The sequence below is a fragment of the Columba livia genome, chromosome 3 (genome assembly GCF_036013475.1).
Source record: "Columba livia isolate bColLiv1 breed racing homer chromosome 3, bColLiv1.pat.W.v2, whole genome shotgun sequence".
In the NCBI taxonomy this organism is placed as follows: domain Eukaryota; kingdom Metazoa; phylum Chordata; class Aves; order Columbiformes; family Columbidae; genus Columba; species Columba livia.
Genome location: NC_088604.1, coordinates 21472403 through 21488257, shown reverse-complemented (window position 1 = coordinate 21488257; position 15855 = coordinate 21472403). Strand labels below are relative to the sequence as shown.

Below are 15855 nucleotides of genomic sequence, written 5' to 3'. Positions count from 1 at the left end.
CACATAAACCCTGTTTGTGCAGCAGAAGTAAGAGAAAACCAACAAACAGATCAAATGAAGGAAAACAACTACCAGATCTAGGCAGATGCAAACATACGTGCTTTTAAAACCAAATATATCGAGCATCAAAAAGGTTTACTGTTGCTAGTACCGTGTTCAGAGGCACTGAAAGTTCTGGGTGTTGCTCATAGGTTTAGGATGAGAACTGTAACTAACAGAACTGACAGAAATCTTAGTTCTTTACCCACTATAGGACACTGGGCTTTTGTTTGGAAAAGATGAGAGTTGTGTTTATAATTAGAGTTCAGGAAAGAATCCAAAGCAAGCTGACGAACTAGGTTAATTACTGGGTCCTGCAAATCTCTGAGTGAAAAATGATAGTTAGTGTCTGCAATAATTAGGAGTTTATAGGAAATCTCAATGGCCACCCTTAGCAAATGGTCTGGATAACACCACCTGCTAAGATATAACTGTGAGTGTAAATACTGTGTGTGTGAACATACACATATATTGACTACACTAAACTGCCTGAGCATGTTTGCCCCAAATTATCATGTTAAAAAGGAAGACTATTATCAACTGGACGTGTTAAAGAGGAAGACAACCATTAGCTTGATTCCACAGCTTTACAGGAGCCATCAGCATGTTGTTGCAGCAAAGTCAGCAAACAGTATCCCGGGCTGCATTAGGCAAAGTATGGCCAGGAAGTCAAGGAAGGTGATCTCTCCCCTCTACTCAGCACTAGTGCAGTCACACCTGCAGTGCTGGGTCCAGTTCTGAGCACCTCAGTACAAGAGAGATGAGGACAGAGTCCAGCAAAGGCCATGAGGATGATGGGCTGGAGCACCTCTCCTACGAGGAAAGGCTGAGAGAGCTGGTACTATTCAGCCTAGGGAAGAGAAGGCTCATCAGTGTCTATAAACAGCTGAAGGGAGGGTGGAAAGGGGACAGAGCCAGGCTCTGTTCAGTGGTGCCCAGTGACAGGACCAGAAGCAACAGACACAAACTGAAACACAAGATGTTTCCTCTGAACATCAGGAAACACTTTTTTTACTGTGAGAGTGACTGAGCACTGGCACAGGTTGCCCAGAGAGGTTGCAGAGTTTCCACCCTTGGAGGTATTCAAAAGCTGTCTGGACAAGGTCCTGGGCAACGGGCTCTCAGTAGCCATGCTTGAGCATTGGGGTTGGACCAGATGATCTCTAGAGGCCATTTCCAACTTCAACCATTATGTGTTTCGTGAAAAGCTTCAAAGAGAGTTTTGAAACAAAGTTACCTTGAAGTATAAAAGCAGAATGAAAATTTGTAATTGGAGGGGAAGATATCTTGGACTGGAACAGCAGTAATCAAAACCAAGTGTGACTCAAATGCAAGTCACCTTGCCAGCATCGCCCCTGCCTAGGCCAGGCAGAGCAGGCTCCCTGCCAGACACTGTGACCAGCCTGTCCCCAGCTAAGGGAGGGCCAGCATGGGGTGCCCCCAGTAGGGACTTGCATCTCTTTGTATGCATGTGACCTTGTGGTGGGGCTTTCTTGTCAATGTATTAATCAGTGTGTTTTGTAGGGAGCTGCATGAGCACACATAGAGCTGCAGCACCCACATCTACAACAAGAGGTTTGTGCAAGAAGGACAGCCTGCACTGGCAGAATAAACTGTGTGTGCTCGTAACCCATACTGCCTCTGAGAGGGGATGTGTGTGAACGTAAAGCTTTGTACACACAACACTTGCTATGCATGCATGCCTGGAAGTGCAGTGAAACTTCAGAGGTTGCATTTACAAACCTCAGGTGTTTATTAACTTTTATAGTTGTCTAACATTGTCAGTTATTTGTTGTAATGCTGATATTGATCCTGAATGTATACTTCACAGATTACTAGCTAATTATCTGTCATTAGTGAATTAATAAAGCACTTTGATCCTGATTTTGGTTTAAGCTATATGATCTGAGAGGTATTTCCCTGTGACAGTTCTTGCAAAAGTGTCTTTTCCCACAGCAAATATTAGGGTTCAGACTGACTGCCTCACAGCCATTGCTGACCTTTGACTAATGATTATAATGGAAAAACTTATTTAACTGCTGATCTAGTAAGGAGGGCAAGTATGCACTGTGATGATGAAGCTAGGATGAGAGCAGGAATTCAGATACATAATAAAAGGCTGAGTTCACTAGCAGTCCCATGAGAAGCTAGGATGACTTCTTATTTTCAAAACCAAATCAGTTTAGCCTAGGACTGACAGCGTGACTGGGCTACTGTTAAAGTTAAGACTGGGATCAGAGTTTCAGGAAGTAAGGGGCTGAAGAGAAAGATTCATTGGTGGACAAGCAATATCAGGAATGAGATGAGGCATTAAATGGCAAGAGTATCTTACAGATATTTCTGGATTAGCCATGTTTATCAACTGATAGAGGTAGATCTGGAAACTAAAAGATAACATTGGATCCTTGCAGGACAAGTGAGGGACAGAACGAGAGCGACAAATGTCTAATGGTTTATACTGAGGTGGATATGAGTTACTGCCTTACAGTCAAAGTCAGTTTTAAGAGTGGAACTAGAATCTGAGTATGGAATCCAGTCAGCAACAGTTAATTCAGCTTCTGCACTCCCTGTTAGTAGGGGTCTGAACGGGTCCGGTTCTTACAGTGATTACTGCTGCCCCGCTCCTTCATATTTGCAGACTTGAGGATTATTGAGCTGTATTTTGGGCAGGAACTGCAAGCACCAAAGAGAACATTTTCTGATGGATTCAATACACAGTGCATTAGAATATGGAAGGCAAGAGGTGGGTAAAGGAAATAGCATGCAGTAAATTCTGAAGGCATCAGGGTACCTCCTAATGACAGGGATTGCTTCCAAATTAGTGCTAGGGCTCATGACAGTAGGAAATAAAGACCTAAAATTTTGACTTGAGGAATGCAGCAGCACTGGGCCACAATGATGTTTAAAGGCAGGGAGAGAAATGGCTTAAGTTTAACTCTGAAGCAGGTAGGTGAATCACTAAGTTCAATGTGTAATACTCTCAAGGATGGAATGAAAGCTGGATCTGGCAGGGAGTGCTTTCGGTTCTGTTTGAGTTCAAAGATACACTTAACCTGAGTGTCAGTGGAGGAATGTAAAGGATGGGCAAAGTGATAGGGCAGGAAATTAACTGTGAGGCAAGAAATGAATCTAGGTGAGAGTAAAGGAATATTGAATTTGAAAAGGTCAGGGAGAATGATGTTACAACAATTGAATCATAACACGACAAAAGCCTGGACAAAAGTGGAGATGGAAAGAAAGGGCTGCATCCTTGAAATCATATTCAGAGAACAATCTATAGGAGGACTCATTGCTCAGAAAGTGAGAGCTTCTCAAGAAATTCTACTTGAAGATCATGTGCTCTGCAGTGATCAGCAACAAGCAATTTCAGATTCAATTTGACTATTTTTATCTTGGATTCATCATTAGTTAACAAAGGACTACCAGAATAATGCAGAAAGAGATGGATCTGGAACAAGGGTAGTTATGAGTTGTCTGCAGAAAATGTTATCTAGCAAATTAAAGGGGGCAAAGGATAACTAGCTGGAAAATCTTAACAGAGAAATAGAGGACTGATAAGGATGTCTTCTTGGTGACACACTGGAAATACAGATGTAAAGGCCATTACAGACATAGGCCAGCTGTGGAATTCGGGGAGAACAAGTATTACCAAAAAAACCCAGAAGATGACAATTAATCTATCAGGTTAAGGGAAGATAAACTGTGATTTTTAATATGTGGTTATAAAGTGGTCACCAGAGACTTGGAAAATACATTTACATCAGTGAAAGGAGCAGTACCAAGGCCAAGTGCCAGTCTGGCCCTGTCCATGCATTGAAACTCCATGTCTCCAAATCAGAGTAACTCCATTGATATTTACTACTGGGGACAGTCTCTGTCACATGCTAACTTCCAAACTACTAAGGACAGCCCATTACCTTTCCCAGATCAAAATCATCCCAGGAACCTGCTAACAATTTAATGGAATAAATGATAACGTTTCAGTGCCCAAAAACATTCCCTGGCAATGTTTAATTTATCAACATGGATATAGCCAATGGTTTGAACTGAAACACTGAGAAACTGCTTTAAAGAGGGCCCACAATAGTACTGAAGAACTCCAAAACAACAACATAAAACAGACTAGGTAACAGCAATATGATCAACAGTGGGCTTTATCAGATAGAAAGTGTATGAGATGCAAACACTGGGAAGAGATATTGCTGGATGAAACTGAGAATTTGAGGATCAAAAAGAAGTGACAAGATAGGATGCATAACTTGGACAGAGAGACAGAGGGGACAAAACAATTAGAATCTTCTGCATCTATGAAAGCTATAAAGATTAAAGAAGATGTGAGCTGAGGATGAATAGAACCACTGTTGTTCCAAAAACATGGTTCTGTCACCCAGTGTGCAAAAAGGAGGCAAATTGTAGCACACAGAGACTATATACTGTTTATCACAGAGTTGTGCAAGTCTGGATATACTGGAATAAAGCCAGCACACCAGGAGGAAAAGTAACAGCCATTATATGCAAAATCTTATCACTACATTCACACCCTAAAGAGCCTATTGGTTACACACTTGCATGCTGGTTACATAATCATTTAAAAGAATGATAATGAAGATACAAAAACTAACAATGAAGACTGAGAGAAATAAAAATAAAGGGGATGTGTACATAATTTAAAGAAAATTCGATATAGAGAGACAGATTTTGAATATGAATGGATATATTCCAAATCCCAGAACTCTAAACACAGAGACATATTAGAACTCAACATAATACGATATGAAACACAGATGTTACTCATTAGTTTGATGATCATTAATCCAAAAAAAAGCCATCAGTTCTATAAAGTGTTTTAATACTAGTAGGTTTTGAAAGGAGAAAAGTCTCTGTGTACAATAATGGAGCCAGTTCCAAGGTTACTGAAGATGAAAAAAGAAGGGATGCAAAGTCAGGAGGGAAAATAAAGGTGTATTTGTGATTAGTACCTTTATCTGTTCCCTGACCGTAAGAAGAAATGCCAGCACATGTGTTAAATGGTGCAGCTGTTTCAAAGAGACTAAGGAAACAGGTCTAAAACTGACCTGTTGATATTAATTTAGAAAACTGTTAAGCATAGCATTAATCAGGTTGAAGACTGGACTACCAATATGGAGAGAGAAACTGGATGGCATGTTGTCTGATAAAATGCTAATTCTTCAACTGTCTCTTCTTCAAAGAATTATGGAGCTGAAACTACTAATAGTCTCAGTGATACAGCACCTTTTTCAAGAACGAGGCAAATCCAGTGTCTTGGTTATGTATGATCAATCATTCTGGAGAGTATCTACCTTTTACTATATCTAAACTTACCCTCTTGGTTTCCACTATATTTTACATCTTTTTCTGAAGTATTATGTAAAACAGCAGCTATGAAAATAACTTATGAACATAAAGTTATGCCCCACAAAGACTTGATTTCTCAGGTGAATTGTGTCAGGGAGAGTCAAAGAAGCATTAGTAGGGAACTGAGAGGGAGGGTGTGGAAGAAAGATGTAAGTCTTAGTGCTGGATTTCTGACCAGACCACTAATTATTCCTACATAGTAGTTTCCTGCAAGATGTTCAGTCCTTTAAGGATCTCATGCCTTACGTCACTACTACATTTTGGAATTGCTTTTAAGTAGGAGTTTTAAAACAAAAATGAATACTAGTTTTAAATTCAAGATATGTGAATTAACAGTGGTTTTGATCATAATAATTCTAATGAGTCACACTCTAATGAGTTAGAACAAACAAACAACTGAAGACAGGCTTTGTTGATATTCTAGAAGACTATCTTAGAAATAGTTCAGTTGTCTGAAAGCATGCATGTATGCGACTAAACTTGTTATAAAATATTGAAACAACATCACCTCAAAATATCCACTTTATGACCACATGCAATAATTAAAATATGACAGATACAGTATTCTATTCCATGTGACTTTGGGAAAATTGGTATCTTAGAGATTACAACCTCATTAGGCATAGGTCACTGGATACTTGGTAACATTTTATGGATGTAGAAGTTTAATGCAATTCACAGTCCTTGCTTTGATGATATTTGCATTCTGAGGCCTTACTATTCCTAAGTAGTTTCTCACAAATACTGTTTAGGTAATACGAACTTCAGCTCAAAGTTTGGGTTCAGGTCCACAAAGGTGTTCACAGCTAGGCTGCGCAAAAGTTAGGTCACATTACTGAATAACCCAGGTTACAGTGTCACCATAAGCAGAAACAGAATATCTTATAATGTTAAGATCCACTTACTGGACACTTATTGGGCAATGTCCATTCTCAGGCTTTATCATTCATTACACCAGGTGGTAGGCCTAAAGCAGCAGCATCTTTGGGAAGTGACAACTGGTCTCCGGTTAAGGACTTACGATGGAAATGAAGTAAGGAAGGTCAGAAAAAGGATGAAAGGAAGTGCCATATGAGTTATTACACAGAGAAAAAGCAGGCTGTAAACTAAAAGATGTCACGGCTTTCTTCTCTCAAGACAAGATGGAACATCAACTGGGGCGTGGGGAAAATGGAGTAAAGCAGCAACATATTGGAGTATGTTACACACTGGGACTCTCTCAAGAAATTAACTTTTCAGGTCCTGTATGGCAACAAAATACTACACGTGCTAATGCCTCCTTAGAAGTAAAATCTCTGTGCAACTCTCATTCAGGAAGAAAAATAGTAGCCCAACTGTATCCTAAATACTAGAAGTCAAGAAAATAATTTCAGTTCTTGAATCACACCAGTATACAGATCACTGTGTTTTTCAACCTAATGTGCGTCATTTTCCATATTCTTGGATCACACATCTCAGCCTTTAACCTAAGAAGAAAGGGCTTTATCTCAGCTTCTAGAGCAGAATAGACTTAGAAAATTAATTTTAGTTGTTTCTGCACAAATAACAAACCAAGTGTTTGTTCAGTCTTACAAGTGAAATCTCAAATGTCCTATCTACATTAAACTACTAATTTCCTTAATTGCCTTTTAAATTTTTTTTTTGTAATGTTGACTCACCTCAAAAAACCCTCAGCATACAGAAAACAACCACCTCAGATCTCACTGCACAGATGTTTGGGAAGGCCTAAATATGCACAGTAGATTTGACATTTTATATCTACAGGTACTAATCTGCTATAATCAGATATAGCACAAATCTTTCTGTACAGATACTTGAACTATGTCATATGCCACCACTGATCCAATTAATCTCCAATAATGCTTATCTGATCATAGGTCAGGAGACATAATATTCAGCAAATCACACTCAGAACAAATAATCTCTTGCCTTAGTTGTTGTTTTGCCACTAACAAGGGCTTGTTTAGGGCAAGTAAACAAAATTGCTTGTCTTTCTCTACTGAAAAAAAAAAAAAAAGCTTCTTAAGATTCTCAAAGTATTTAAATTCAACATTGAAATCTGAAAACATTTTCTTCTTCATAGCTAAAAATACATGGATGGACTTTTTGGAGTAACTGAGCTTTGCTGACACTGCAGTAAAGCAGCACCCATCCAATGCCCACACAAATACCTATTTGTGCTGTCAGCTGCACAAACCCCCTGTGAAGAGGGTGGCCGGCACCAGTTGCTTTTCTCTACTCTACAATCACTTAAAGGCAAAGAAGCGCCCCATACCCAAAAGACCTGATGTCTGTTTTGTCACGGCAGCTGTAGATTTATGGCAATACCAAAACATTCAGGGTACATTGGATAACATCAAGAAGGGCCTGTATCATTCCAGGAACTACATTCTTGAATACCTCTCAGTACTAAATGCACACCCCAGTTCTGGAAGGAATCCGAAACCAAATGCTAAGCCCTCTTCCACTTCCCCAGGAACTGCCTCGCAAACCCTCTTCTGAACTAGTTGCAGAGCTAGACATTCGATATCACTTCAACTAAGTAACTTTGTCCAGGTTTCCAGTGTTACAAGGTTGGTTTCTGGAATAGATTAATAACTACGTTCTCCATTAGAGAAAACTATTCCATGTTTAATACTTGCTGCTAAAGACAGTACAAAGTCAAGTTAGCCACAGATGTTCTGTACAAGGTTTGCTAACATACGTTTTGCTCCAGAGCCTCAACAGATCAGAAATTCACCATCAGGTGCAAATCCTTGTGAATGGAATGCAGTTATTATATACACTTTTATAACAGACTCATAAAACCCAGAAAAAGGCTCATTTTTTTATGTCTTCCACATAAGCTGGAAATGGACCATTTCGAAGGAGCTTCCATGTCACCAACTTGTGTCACAACTGAACAGTGTCACATCTGGCAAACTAAGCTGGTGGTTTCATTGGTGGTTGAAACAGACCTGATGATATTTAAAGTTTAAGTTACTGTGCAAATTAAGCTCATTCAGTATGAAAAATATTTCACTGTTTTTGAGTTTCTGGCCTACTAGGGAACATGCTGGCTCATCATCTTCATCTGCTGATGGAATGCTTTCTATCTTTGCTTCAGCACACTCAGCTTTTGCATTAAAGAACTGCCTTTTTTGTCAAGCATCTGTGGATGCATTTGATATTTAGGATATAAAAAGCCCACCTCCTGCTTGAAAGAATCAATTCCGTAACTACTCTTGCTGATTACTTTTTGGATTTTTCTGCCTTTTCAAAAATATTTAAATTTCCATTCAAACTGAAATGGTCAAATAAACTTTATCAATGTCAAGGGCTTTATTATGTTCAAGACTACATTAATGCAAAAAATGCCTGTGCTGAAATCATACTGTAAAAGCTGAGATGCAGTGCTAAGCATAACCTTCATATTCTGAAAAGTACAGTACAGTGACGAGAACAAAACACGGTTTCATTCAGGTCAAATTGACGATTTAAGAATGATTTTCAGATTTTTTTATTATGCTGACAAGCTTCTCCATGTTTCCTCTACACATACTGAGTGAATATCTCAACCTGAAAACAGTCTCTGAATCTTGCTTCTAAAACCTCTGTACTGTCAGATTCAAGAGTTCTGCCAATGTGTTATTGGCACATAAGCTAGTTCACTTGATACAAGTCTAAGCTTTTACCCCACTCTGGGAAACAACCTACAGCCTCAAAAAAAAAAAAAAAAAAAGTAATAAACCCAATTTAATCCTATATAGTTTCTGCCAGCTTTTATAGTAATGTTTTGTGAAATACTGATTGAAAATTTTGTTAGTCTTGCATGGAGGAAAACTTCTCTGCACTGGTTAGAAAAAATGGTTAAAAATAATAGAATTATATGAGACAAAGAGGTATCTCATATGGAAACATACAAAATAATAGTATTGTACAAGGCCTTGTTTGTGAAGTGCTGGTGACAATTCTCATCACCAATGTTTAAAACTGGATGAGGAACAGGATGACCAAGAACAGAAAGCCAGTTTTTCCAGAAAATGTGAATGACCTTGTTGGTTCAATCAGCAACATCCAGCTGGCTGACCTGCAGGATGTGACGCTGAACTAGCACAGCCAAGACTGACTCAGGACCACAGGTCTCTCCATGACAGAGAACACATCACTTTTTGGGGAACCATGGCATGTAATTTTACTGCTTATGTAAAACTATATTTAAAGTAGTTCTTCCATCAGAGTAAAAAAACTAATTAATTTCCAAATAAAGGAAAGTATTATCAGAATCTTCTCTTAACCCTTCATTATAGAACAGGTGTTCAGTATTTTTCCAGGAAGACATACAGCATTTACTCCCATCTTCTTCCTGCCTCTCACCTGAGATAAGGGCAGTGGTGGGGACTGCGTGGAAGATAAGGTGTTCTCAAAAATGCACTTTTCAGATGTAGAGAAGTTTCTTGTCCCTGGTATCAAGATGGCTCTGCAAAGCTTCACCCTACCATTACTGCAAAACGATCTCCATTTACTTGATGAGTGTCAGCTTTCATGTCAAGCCAATCAAGCACAGGGCATTTTGCTGCAGTCTGGATAGAAATCCTGTATATCCATCACTTCCTTGAGGTACTTAAAGTTCTGTTTGGCTTCTATTAGTATTAATGAAGCAGAAGCTCCCATACTCCCAAAGGCTTTGCTAGATAAACAGATAGGAAAACAATTTAAACTTGCCTTTGCCCTAGTACTTGAACAATACAGAAAGAAAATACTACCAAATGTGGTACACAGTTTCAAAATAACTCTTAAAGCATATATTTCATAAATATGCTAAAATATTAAGCTGCATGCTTTACAAGGGCATCAGACAAAAGACTTCAACTTATACCATTTAACGTTTGTATGTTCACAAGAACAATTTCACATTTTAACTGCTGTGAATCAGAATTATCACCATAATAGTGCCTTGCACTTAAAAAACAAGTGTAGATTGCACTGAGATTTTCCTGTGATCTAGCTCTGTTTTCCTAATTTTTATTCCAAGCCATTATAAAATGATGAGAAAAAATGCTGTTCCCCTGTGCGAGTATATCTGGTTCGTATTTAGCATAAGAGCCCTCCGCCAACGCATGCACACATCAGAAAGACCCCGATTTCATCCTAACACGTCTGACCTCAATCTCTCTGTGTCTTGTTGTATTATGAGTTAGCTGATTACATGCAGTAAGTTATTGTTTCAGTATGACCGGTGAAGTCCTGCATGCTACATATTTTCCTCTCAGCTTGCCACAACATAAGCCATAAGCAGCTTGATTATCTGACTTATTACATTCATGACAGTAATAGTATGATCCTAGTAAAAGTGAATCAGGGATAAAAATAGTCTCAAAAATAATTTCCTGGGATTTCCTGGGTTTGGTTAGCATTAAGAAAGAGCTCATAATAGCAAGAAAATTAATACTGTGGGGGACCACCAGATGGATGTTTTATTCTTCCGGTAACTAAATATAAACATGTCACAAGCCCTGCCACAAAAAAACACAAAAACAGACCAAGCTTAGCTAAAACTCTTAAAAACAAAACAAAAGGTACTTTAGTTAATTTCCAGGGGGTTAACTTCTTCGTGTTTACTAAATTAGTAGACAATTACATGAAGGATTATGACAGATAACATCACATATTTCACTTTGTAAAAATTTTCTAAAACAAATATCTATTAGTCACACTGAGCTGCCTTGTTGAATTTACAGTTTGTAATCTGCTAGAGCTCCTCTTCAAGTGACAGTACACAAGGAATGGATTACTGCACAGCTTCATGAGGGTTCTTGCTTACAATGTGAAGTAGTTCTACTTGATGCTACAGCAAATCTCTGCCTTTCTTGAAAAAGGAGTATTTAATGAACTGAAGAATGAAAAGTAGCTTTTTTTTTTTTTTAGTTCTGAATATACGGTACACATCCACAGCAAGATGTGTACTGTGCAGGCACATATCTGATTTCATCTGAGTTTGTTATTTCAATTATTTTATCCAGTTTTCAGTTAATTATTGAAATAGCTATCTTTCATTCACCATAAAGAAATGTCTACTCCATGTTCTCATGGGAGAAAACATTCATTAACCAGTTAACTGCCTTATCTACAAGGAGTAACAGCACAGAAATGTTACAGGAAAACATGAGAATTTCATGTGAAAGAATGGCTTCCTTTATCAGTGCACCCTCAGGTAGAGGAGATTACTCCATCTATCTCTGAGTTCTCATACCTCCATTAATGAAGACAACTTGAAAAGTGTACAGTTTAATGCCTACGAAAATGACTCGGGGCCAACATTTCTGAAATATCAGCCAGTCTTAGTAACAAAAAACCCCCATGTTTCTATGGATCGTTTCATTTCCAGTTCAAAAGCAAAATGCATTTTTCCCTCATTGTGAACCATGGAGTCTCCTTCTGTCCTTAAAAGCAAAATATTTTGGATTCCTTCTCCCCTCCTGGTCTATGCAGATAGCACGGCACAAAAAAAAACATTTTATAATCTTACTTAGCTGAAAGCTTTTGACTCACTTTTATTACAACTCATGTTGGCAAATTAATCTGCAGAATGATGACAACATTTTAAGTCATCTTAATCCAGAACAGACAGAGAGAAGCAAAAATTGCAATATTGACACTATTCTATAAAGACACACTTTAAGCATATTGTTTCTGACAACACACAAAAAGCAAGAATTTATATAATATACTGGGAAAATATTAACCTGAGACCACAGCGCTAACTGCATTTTATTGGCTCCACAGCTGATGAAATACTTTTATTCTACTATCCTGGTGTTTTGTTTTAATTACAATAAATAAGTCAAAAGTCGCTCATCAAGAGGAGATTTGGGTACACTCGATTTTCTCTTATAGTGTAGTTATCAGAATTTTTTTGTCAGTATTTCTAAATGTGGAACTGCATAGCTGTTATAAATAGCAGCATGTTACATTTCCAGTTAAATTTGAGCTGTTCTAAAACAGTACTAGTTTTGTTAAAGCTATGTTAAGAAAAGCATATCATAAAAATAACACAATTGCTTTGATACAAATGTAGCAAAGCAAGTCTGTATTAAAGTGTCAAACACGTAGAGCAATACTCACCTTTAGCAGCTCTGACTAAAAATTCCACTGTTTCACTACACTGTGTTTAAACAAGCCTAGCAGCACCCATAATTAGAGGTACTAATTAATACAGAGACAGCCAGAATAGCATCCAAGTTCCATGTTATATTTTGTCTTTTCACTGAATTTGATCAATATCATCCTACAGGATAGTAGTTCTAAAAAATAACAAGATCATAAGTCAGATGGAAACTGAAGTGCAGAACATGAATGCAAGTAAAATAAGTGAAATGGGAGGCGAAGTCACAAGTAAAAAATATGCTATTGCCCTCAGAGAGCTGCAAAATAGACTTTTTTAAAGCTTTTTATCTCAGAAGCAGTCTACAAATTCTCAGACCTGTGCTGTCGCAGTGCATATTTTCTTAAGTGGCCACAGAAAACCCCATAATTTACTAAGAAAAAGAAATTCACATACAGATCATCACGTTTCCTGCACAAAATACACTTCGGAAGGTATGAAAATCTGCCTTGGAATACTCACAGCAAACAGATTTTCATAGATCTACTGAACCATCTGGCATTCATAGACTACTGAAAGAAACATCGAGAACACCTCTGAAATTATATAGAGAATTGGGCCAGACTTGATTCCTGGAGAACTGTAACCATGAAAAGCAGCATCTCTGAGAGAGATATAGTTAACACAAACCAAATTTAAAACAACTTCATGGTACAACATAATCAGAAAGAGCTGATGTTGCCTCAATGGTTTTAACATACAGCAGCAATGTGTAAGAAGGTTAAAATAAATACACTAATAAATAAATAACCAAAAAGTAAGGACTGGAGTTTCCTCTGAATTCATCACGGCTTTTAGGAAACCAAATCTTATTGATCTCAGTGAGTTCACATCTCAGGATTTGCTATTTGTAGCACTATTTAAAATTTGAGAAGAAAGAGAAAATGACTTGTGACAAAGAGCTCATCAATCTGTAGCAATCAAAAGAAAGATAAAGGAAGATCAAAAGGTGATTCGATTACAGCACAAGTGTCTCAAAGGAAACAAGAAGGGAACAAAAAAATGCTCTGGGTAGGAAAGGGCTCTTTAATATAGTGAATAAAGCCACAACAAACATCATTGTCTAAAAGTTACAGACAAATTCATATGAGAAGGCATGAATTTTTAACAATGAGGTTGACTAATCACTCAAACCCTCGTTGATGGAAGGAGGTTCTTTTTAGCTTCTCAAAAACAGTGACAAATTTCTCATCTGTCTCCATGTCTTCATCAGTAGGCTTGATATAGCACTTCTTTCACTATGTAAGAATAAAAATATATGCCTAATATTCAGTAACGATCTGTTAATATTTTTATATTATTTTCAAAGTGAGAAGTTTCAGCTGAAAAGAAATAGTTACAAATCTTATTTTGAGTTTTTCAAAGTTTTAATATGATCAGGTTTAGATGTGATGATTTTATGTGCAAGATTCTTAAGGGCTCATTGTCTGCAGATAGATTCTAATATCAAAAGAGGGCACCCATTCTTCCCTCAGATAAAACTAAATATTACAATGCCCCAGTAGTCCACAAAAGAATCACAAGTCATTTATACTATAGACATGGTACAGAACTCTGCAGAAACCTCCTATCTAGATAAATTAAAGCTAGATCCTGGTAATAAAACGTGGAAGAACCAGTCAGCCCTTTTATTAGGTTGTATAACATAGAGGGAACAAGCAGAAAAATGAAGCTGCAAATCCCTAATTCTAGTAAGGGAGGAGGCATGAACTCTCACACTAATAAGCAAATCTAATTTCTTTATCTGAACAGTCTTCAGAAAAATCTCTACTAGTGTAGCAACGTCATACATCACTGAATCACAATAACTATATCAGCTATGAGTTTGGTTATTTTTTTTTCCAGAATTGTAAAAGCTCTCTGCAAATTATTATTTTCTTTTAATAAAATTTATGGTGTTTCTAAGCTTCTGGAAAAAATTTAAAGCAATACTGAACCTCATCTACAACTAAATGCATTACCTTAAGTATTATTCAGTTACACGAAAACAATTTACTTGCATCTGAGTTCAAGTTTCACATTATCAGTTTAGAAAAACATGTTTTTCATGTAACCTGAAATAGGTTATATTATACTAACTATTTAGATAATTCAGGTCCACATAAAGTAATAAAAAATGTTTTATCCACGAGCCTAGCTCTTCTTCCATCTAATGAGAAGAATTAATGTTTCAGCGTTTCTACTACTTTTGTAACTGTTGCAAAACCAAAGCCTCCTAACAGAATGTCAACACCTCGCCTCCCCACCCAAAAGCAAGTCCTTACTACTGGCAACCCAGGCAAGCTCAACACCAAAACCTATCCTTGCACCAGCCATTATGCCTAAAATGCAGCTTCCTAAAGATTAGTTTCATGAACTCTTCTATTAGTTATCTAATAACTTTAAGTTAGAAAGATAAAAAAAAATGTTGAACTTTTTTTCAGATCGCTGTAGAACAACCATTGCAGCAACTAATCCTGCAATAAAGATTGGCTGGTACAAGCCATAGCTGCTCTGCTGAAATCATCTGGAGTATAAACAGTCAGGAAGGGATTACTGACAGGCAGTATGGATTTAACGCTCCATCTATTCCATTACCCAGCATTAATACACCCTTCGTTACTGATGGGAAAGGGACACTAACTCTTCTCCAGCCTCTCATCAACATGCATGTAGGCTGCGGTATTGAGACACTCAGGGGTACTGACTTCAGCCTTGATTTTTCCTGTGATAAGAACAATTCTTTAGCAACAAATAGTACCTCTGTGGTTTCAGACAGCATTTGAACTGCTACCTATGGAAATAAAATCTGCAATAGGAAGCAAAATGCATTTTATTTTCAAGTGGTGCATGCAATATGTGAAAATGTGTGTACATATTCACATATATATAAATATGAAATACAGAATGCCTTGATCCTGGTTTTGATCCTAGCAGAGACCACTAAAACATTTATTTATCAAATGGACAATATATTTCATGGGATAAACAATCTCCTTCATTGACTTTGAAACAACTAACAGTCTTTTACCCATGAAAGATAAGAGTCCTGGTGGGAGACCACTAAAGCAACTAAATGAACTTAACCACTTTTTTTTTCACGAGTTTCCAGATCATGGGCCCCACAGTTCAAGAGTTACATTGCAAACACTACAGAGTAAGATCCTCCCATTAGAGTTGAAACTGCTTTAAACTTCATAGAATCAAAATAGAACAATGAACAAGTGGTATATTTTTGGCATAATGCAGAGTTATCTCAATACAAAAACCTCAGGGAGTATAACTGCAACAAAAATCTGTGTTTATGCAAGTATAAT

The 15855-nt window shown here is 37.6% G+C and overlaps 1 protein-coding gene across 6 annotated transcripts in view; it reads right to left on the bottom strand.

The window, feature by feature from the left end:
* SH3YL1 (SH3 and SYLF domain containing 1) overlaps window positions 1-15855 on the bottom strand; it is an 82222-nt gene that overhangs the window by 6285 nt on the left and 60082 nt on the right. For 2 of the 6 annotated variants that reach the window (XM_065056006.1, XM_065056008.1), the window contains exon 10: window positions 7419-13797. The exons of 3 other annotated variants lie outside the window; for them this stretch is intronic. In XM_065056006.1, coding sequence (XP_064912078.1) covers window positions 13769-13797 — 29 coding nt within the window. In that variant the 3' untranslated portion in view covers window positions 7419-13768. Of the gene's footprint in view, window positions 1-7418; window positions 13798-15855 lie in introns of those variants that run through there. One more of the 6 variants, XR_010471143.1, reaches the window with a different exon arrangement.